Source organism: Suncus etruscus, chromosome 15 (genome assembly GCF_024139225.1).
Source record: "Suncus etruscus isolate mSunEtr1 chromosome 15, mSunEtr1.pri.cur, whole genome shotgun sequence".
Lineage (NCBI taxonomy): Eukaryota > Metazoa > Chordata > Mammalia > Eulipotyphla > Soricidae > Suncus > Suncus etruscus.
Window position 1 is genome coordinate 73596685 of NC_064862.1, and position 6464 is coordinate 73603148.

Consider the following 6464-nt stretch of genomic DNA (forward strand, 5'->3'; position numbering starts at 1 on the left):
TGGGCATGCCCTCCTCCCCTTCGGGCCCAACGTGGTGGTGCACAGCCAGCGTGTTGGGGGTGGGCACCAGGTGACGGGTTCTGTCTCTTGTTCCCCCCAGGTCCACCCCAACTCCGTGCACATCTGCGCCGTGGCCGTGGAATATGAGACCAAGGCTGGCCGTGTGAACAAGGGCGTGGCCACCAGCTGGCTTCGGACCAAAGAGCCCGCAGGCGATAATGGGCGTAGAGCGCTAGTGCCCATGTTTGTGCGCAAGTCCCAGTTCCGGCTACCCTTCAAGGCCATCACACCCGTTATCATGGTGGGCCCTGGCACCGGTGTGGCCCCCTTCATGGGCTTCATCCAGGAGCGGGCCTGGCTGAAACAGCAGGGTGAGTGTGGGGGCACCACAGGGCAGGGGTTCAAGGGATGCCAGTTACCTGGCCGGCTTTTCACTCATCCCAGCCCATGGTCTCTTCCCTGCCCCCAGGCAAAGAAGTCGGGGAGACGCTGCTATACTACGGCTGCCGCCGGTCAGATGAGGACTACCTGTACCGAGAGGAGCTGGCCCAGTTCCACAAGGATGGCAGCCTCACACAACTCAACGTGGCCTTCTCCCGGGAGCAGCCCGAGAAGGTGAGGGGCTGGGGAACCCCTCCTTGCTCATGGACACTGCCTTCCACCGGGGACTAAAGGAACTCCCATTGCTCTTGGGTACTGCCATCCCAGGGGATTAGGGGGACCCCCCCCCCTTGCTCATGGCCACATCCTGCCACCCAGGTCTATGTCCAACATCTGCTCAAGAGGGACAAGGAGCACCTGTGGAAGCTGATCAACGAAGATGGCGCCCACATTTATGTGTGCGGGTGAGTGGACAACGGGCCCCGTCTGGGTGCAGTTGAAGGGGTGGTATGTTGGTGCCCATGCTGTGTATCGCCCATGGTGCCACCTTGCTCCTAATGTAGGGATGCCCGGAACATGGCCAAGGATGTGCAGAGTACCTTCCATGACATGGTGGCCGAGCTGGGTGCGATGGACCATGCACAGGCTGTGGACTACATCAAGAAGCTGATGACCAAGGGCCGCTACTCCCTGGACGTGTGGAGCTAGGCACGCCCTGCCTCGGCCCACAGACGTGTTTGCCCGCCCGTGTAATTGTTTTCTTTGCGCCTTCTGCCAGCTTCTGGGGACCCCTCCCTCGGACAGAGACTCTGCCAAGAGGTGCCCTGGGGGGTGCCGGGGCAGGAGACCTCAGTGAGTAGTTTCTCTTGGGGGCTACCTCACTTTGTGATGTCCAGGCGGGCCCCTCTCTCCACTGAGTTGGGCATGGCCCCTTCGATGATTTTCAATGAGTGTAAATAATTTTAAATAACCTTTGGCCCTTGGAATAAACTTCTGTTTTCTGTACTGGTCTAGTTATTCTTTAGTGTTTTTGTTTCTGTTTTGTTTGGGGGGGGGCGCCACACCTGGCCACGTTCAGGGGACTATATGAGATGCTGGGGAGCAAACCTGGGTCTGTCCTGAGTTAGCCACATGCAAGGCGACCCTATCATAGTCTGGTTCTTTTTTTCTTTTCTTTTTTTTGGTTTTTGGGCCACACCTGGCAGTGCTCCGGCGTTACTCCTGGCTGTCTGCTCAGAAATAGCTCCTGGCAGGCACGGGGGACCATATGGGACACCGGGATTCGAACCAACCACCTTTGGTCCTGGATCCGCTGCTTGCAAGGCAAACGCCGCTGTGCTATCTCTCCAGGCCCGTGTGTGTGTGTGTGTGTGTGTGTGTGTGTGTGTGTGTGTGTGTGTGTGTGTGTGTGTGTGTGTGTGTGTGTCTGGTTCTTGTGTGTGTGCGCGCACGCTTACAGCTGTACTATCAGCTGGGCCCCATAGCCTGGTGGTGGGGGGTTTGGTTACAGACCTGGAAGACCATAGCTGGGTGGATGGGGTTTAGTGCTCCTGACCTCCAGGGGAACACACACCACTAGCCACCACCAGCCACCTCTGTCTCAGTCTTTATTGAAGTCTCCAGCCTCAGCTCCCCGTAGTTTGGGGAGCAGCTCAGTTCTTCTACAACCCCTGGGGGTGGGGCAGATCTTGTCAAGGGGACCCTGCCCTTCAGAGAGGAATGCAGGCGGAGCTCAGTCCTTCTTGCTGCCCTGCCGCTGACTGTGGAACTTCTGCCGCACAACCCGAAGTGTGGTGAAGAAGTTGCCAAGGAAGAGGAGGAGGAAGGGGAAGCCGCACATGAGCACCTGGGGAAGAAGCAGGGTGAGGATTGGCTAAGCAGGTCCCAGTACCCCCATCCCTTCCCCAGGGCCTCTCTCACCTGCCACTCCTTGCACTCGGGGTCCCGGGCCAGGTTGAACAAAGTCAGCGCGTTAAAAAGCTGCCAAAACTGGGAAGAAGTGGAGATTAGATAGGAGAAGAGGGGAGCAGGGGGTGCAGAGGGTCAGGGCCCTAGGGCCAACTTACATGTCCAAAGAAGAGGAAGGGCAGCAGGAAGGTGAGGCCCCGCCACATCCACGACTGGAAGCCCTCTGCGGGGAGACAGGTAGGGTGGATCATTGGGGAACATGGGAGGGTGGTGTGAGCCTGGGGCTCTGTCTACAGTGCTCACTCACCCACTGTAAGGTCCATGGTGTGCCGCTGGCCCAGGGCCCGAAGACGATAAAGACAGCCACTCTGGTAGTAGTACTGCAGGAACTGCACAAAACCTAAAGGGGCGTCAGGTCTGCACAGCCCCTGTCCCGCCCTCCCCACCCCTCCATTCCAGCCCAATGGTGCTCACTCTGGTACATGGAGAAGGACAAAAACTGGTTCCGGAACTTCTGGTACATGAGACCATCAGGCCTGAGACAGAAGGCAGAGGGAAGTGGGCTCACAGCCCCAAGACAGAGACCCTCCCCTACCAACTCCCCCTTCCAAGGCCTTCTTGGCAGGCCCAATTGCTCACCATGTCAACATGACTCCGGACAAGAAAGTGGACACGTAATGATGAAAGACCCACCAGCCTTTGATCCTGCATCAGGAAGCACTGTCATTCCTTGAACCCCTGGGGTGGTGCTCAGGGTTCCTTGGACCCCTGGAGTGGGGCTGAGGTGGTAAGAAACCAGGCCCTCGCCCAGTTCCTGCTTCTTAAAGCCAAGTCCACTTTCCTGGGCTTCTCTAGTGGCTGCTCTGCCTGTTGCTCTGCCCCCTAGAAGCTCCACCCCTGTGACTCTGTCCCTGCTGGCACCCCTCAAGCAAGGACACCCCTCACGCACCGGGAGCCGTTGTTGATGAGGATGCTTTCCCGGATGGTGAGAGTGCAGTAGTACCAGACTAACAGGAAGTTGAAGGTAGCATCTGTCACCCTGGAGGCGAGGGGAGGCACAGAGGGTGGGTGCTCGGGAGTCGGGACCTGCCCCAGGGTCTGCCCCAAGTTCGAGAGGCTCACCTGGAGTTGAGGAGGAAGCGGCAGGTGAAGGAGATGAGGATGAGGATAATGGTGAGGTAGAGCTTGAACTTCTCGTACTCATCTTTGTAAGCAAACCTGGACGGACAGACACTCGGGCAGGCTGGGGGAGGTTTGGGGGAACCTGCCAAGATCCACCCTGGAATCGGTTTCAGCCCTGCACCCCAACGTGTGGGAGGCTGAGAGGAGGGCATCCTCACTTACTTGGCTTGCTTGCTCAGCAGTGTCACGTTGACATTGCCCAAAACCAGGCTCAGGTACAATCTGGTTCAGGAGAACAGACCTGAGTGTTGACACCCCACCTGGCCCTGGGCTCAGAGCCCATCTCAGGTGTGCTGCGTTTCTCAGAACACCAGCCCACCTGCTCCCTAGGGGCCTGCTTTAGAGTAAGCCAACCTCCCCTTCCTCCAGCTCCCCATTCTGCCCCAAGCCTCCAGCAGGTCTTGTGCAGGACTGTGCAGAGCTGGGCACACAGGATCCACACCAGCTCTCACCAGCCTGGGACCTCCTTGAGTTTCCCCTCTGAGCCCACTGAGTCCACAGCCCTGTTCACACCTCAGCCACCTATCACCCCATACATAGATCATCATGGCCAGCCATCACAACCACTGCTCAGGTCCCCCAACACTTCTCTGCCACAGATTCCCTAAGACCCAAAAAGTCATAGAGCCAATGTGGTTTCTTGTTCAGCCTGAGCCATGGCCCGCGCCCTCTCCGCACCACCATGCCAGTCCCAACAACCCCTCTGTGCCCCCCTCAACCCACCACAGCCCTGCCCATCACTCCCATTCCATGGTCCATCCCTCAGCCACCTCTTCCTCCTCAGAGCTTCCCAGGTACTGCAGAAGGAGCCCCTTCAGGCCAAGTTCAAGTTCCTGGGATCTCTATACTTATGGCCCCAGCTCAGGAGAGCTGCAGCACAATGTGGCGAGTCTCCCAGCCCATGTCCTCCAACACCAACCCCTTCCCCAATGGCCCAGTGAGGGGGTCTCTAAGCTGGGTCGCTCTGGTGGTCCCATCCACTCTGGACCAATCTTTGGGAGACGTTTACCTCCCCAGCACTGACCCGGCCTGTCTTCCTTCATAACAGCCTTTCTTCCAAGTGCAGGTAATCTGCCCCTCTGCTCTGGTGCTCCCTTGCTCTTGCCTCCCTGCTCCAATCTTGCACATCATCCGCTTTCCCTAGCTATGCTGCTCAAGCCCTCCAGGCTGCCTGGCTCAGCACCCCTTACAAAGCACCCGCAGGGGGTAGCTATCGCTGCTCTGTCAGAGCACTGTCCCTGACCCTGAAGGGGTCCATCTTGCAAGTGAGGAGGAAGCTCCTTTGGAGGCAGTGGAGTCTTACCCATTTTGCTTGGGTAAATATGCTTCCATGTCGAAGAAAAGCCCCTGGCGGTCTTTGATCTGGTTCTCTAGATCCTGCGCGGTAACCGCGTCCCCGGACCGGAGGGTGGGCTTGCATCTGTGGAAGACATAGCCGATGAAGCCAAGTGGGGGGGACCAGATTGGGGAGGAGGGGGATTTGACAGGCTGGGCTCCAGCCCTCCAGGTCAGGCCCAGGCAGGGCAGGCAGGGGCTCAGGAAGGACTCGGGTGGGTGGGGATCCTAACTTCTTCAGGACTAGGGCCAGATCCTGTAGCCGCTTCTTCTGCCTAGCGATGGAGCCGGTACAGCTGTTTTGCAGCTTGGTCAATTCCTCCAGCTTCAGGCGGTACAACCGGTGGGTCTCCTGGGGTGGGAAGGAGGAAGGTAGGGCCATGGGGGGCGTTGGCAGGGCCCAGGGTGGACCTGACAGCAGGACTGGCCACACTGGCCCAGAGTCCCTGCAGCAGCTGCTCTATCCCAGAGTGGCAAGGAGATGAGGGTCCTGAGGTTTTGGGATCCTGGGAGCCTTTCAGCCCCTGCCAGAACAGAATAACAACTGCCCAAACATTTCCACACACACATACACTCCCAGTAGTTCCCACACTCCTGGGTTCCCTGCACCGGGTCCAAGGGAGTGTGAGGGGGCACTACCACACCCACATGGGCCTCCCGGGTGAAAGGTCTCCAGGTCCCAGCCGTTGGATCGTTCGCACCTTTGGTCCAAACCTTCCAGAGCACTTTGCCCTGGTGGGTGAGTCCAGAGTGGCAGCGGTAGTGGCTGGGACCCGGGCAAGGGGCAGTGAGGGAAGGAGGGCAAGCCTCAGGTCAGACTAGAAGGCAGCGGGGATGTCACCGCTGTGGGCAGGGGTCACAGATGGGCAGCAGGAGCCCTAGATCGGGCCACCACGCCTGGTCCACACCCCCAGGGCCGCCGCCCCCAAATGACACCGCAGCTTCTCCAAGCCAAGGTGCACAAACGGGCATTGGATCCCTGGCCGGGCTGGTCTCAGATTGGCCTCCCGGGCCCGGTCTCCACCCTCCCTCCCTTCCTCCCGGCATGGCTTTTCCTGTCGCCCGCGGCCAGCCCGGCCCTCCCAGCTCGGTCCAGGGCGCGCGATTGCCCGAGGCGTTGTCTGCGAGCAGATCCCGGCCCCAGAGCCTCTGGAGGGGAATGGGCCGGGCCGGGCCGGGTCAGGCGGGATCGAGCCAGGTCCCGATCAGAAGGCAGCGGTCACCGCATGGTGCGGGTCTGGGGAGGAGGAGGGTCAGATCCTGCCGGGGAACCCCAAAACCTCGCGGCCCCTGGAGCCATGCTGGAGATCCTGACCCCGATGCCCTGAACCCAGGCTCTGGGGCTGCCCCGATCTTGAGCCCCCACGGGGCCACCGGGCGCCCCGCTCACCTGGATGCTCTGGAAGTCCTGCTGCAGCTCCTCCCAGTCCCGCAGGCACTCGCCGAGCGGGCCCGGGGGCGGGGGCTGCATGGCTGCCGAGCCACACGCCGGACGGCACACGAGTCGCGGACAGCTCGGCCACCCCCGCCGGCCCCAGGCCCCTGCGCCGCCGCCGCCGCCGCCGCCCCCGTTGGCTTCCGGGCTCGCGCCGCCGCCTCCGCCAATGGGAACGGGCCTGGCGCGGTGAGCACGATGGCCACGCCCCCCGCGCCAGCCA

General features: G+C 60.4%; 2 protein-coding genes across 2 annotated transcripts in view; one reads left to right on the forward strand and one right to left on the reverse strand.

The window, feature by feature from the left end:
• The window catches only part of LOC126029565 (NADPH--cytochrome P450 reductase), a 44315-nt gene extending 42929 nt beyond the window's left edge, over nt 1-1386 (forward strand). The window contains exons 13-16 of the mRNA XM_049787854.1: nt 101-371; nt 470-615; nt 760-845; nt 945-1386. Of these exons, the coding sequence (XP_049643811.1) occupies nt 101-371; nt 470-615; nt 760-845; nt 945-1089 (648 nt within the window). The 3' untranslated portion in view covers nt 1090-1386. The remainder of the gene's footprint in view (nt 1-100; nt 372-469; nt 616-759; nt 846-944) is intronic.
• A 585-nt stretch (nt 1387-1971) lies between these two features.
• Nucleotides 1972-6350, reverse strand: TMEM120A (transmembrane protein 120A). Its single transcript, XM_049787867.1, has 12 exons — nt 6197-6350; nt 5040-5158; nt 4775-4891; nt 3634-3693; nt 3412-3507; nt 3239-3328; nt 2929-2994; nt 2764-2825; nt 2597-2689; nt 2448-2512; nt 2302-2370; nt 1972-2227 (listed from the first exon to the last, which is right to left on the reverse strand). Exons 1-12 carry the CDS (start codon nt 6275-6277, stop codon nt 2114-2116), a joined length of 1032 nt encoding a protein of 343 aa, XP_049643824.1. The 5' UTR covers nt 6278-6350; the 3' UTR covers nt 1972-2113.
• Nucleotides 6351-6464: the final 114 nt, after the last annotated feature.

Bases quoted from the DNA above. Each gene is read 5' to 3' on its own strand.
- TMEM120A (XM_049787867.1), bottom strand. From the start codon at position 6,277: ATGCAGCCCCCGCCCCCGGGCCCGCTCGGCGAGTGCCTGCGGGACTGG. The intron at 2,826-2,928 runs GTGAGCAATTGG...CTTCTGTCTCAG, and splicing joins TCCGGAGTCATGTTGACATG to GCCTGATGGTCTCATGTACC. The intron at 2,371-2,447 runs GTAAGTTGGCCC...ACTTCTTCCCAG, and splicing joins CCTTCCTCTTCTTTGGACAT to TTTTGGCAGCTTTTTAACGC.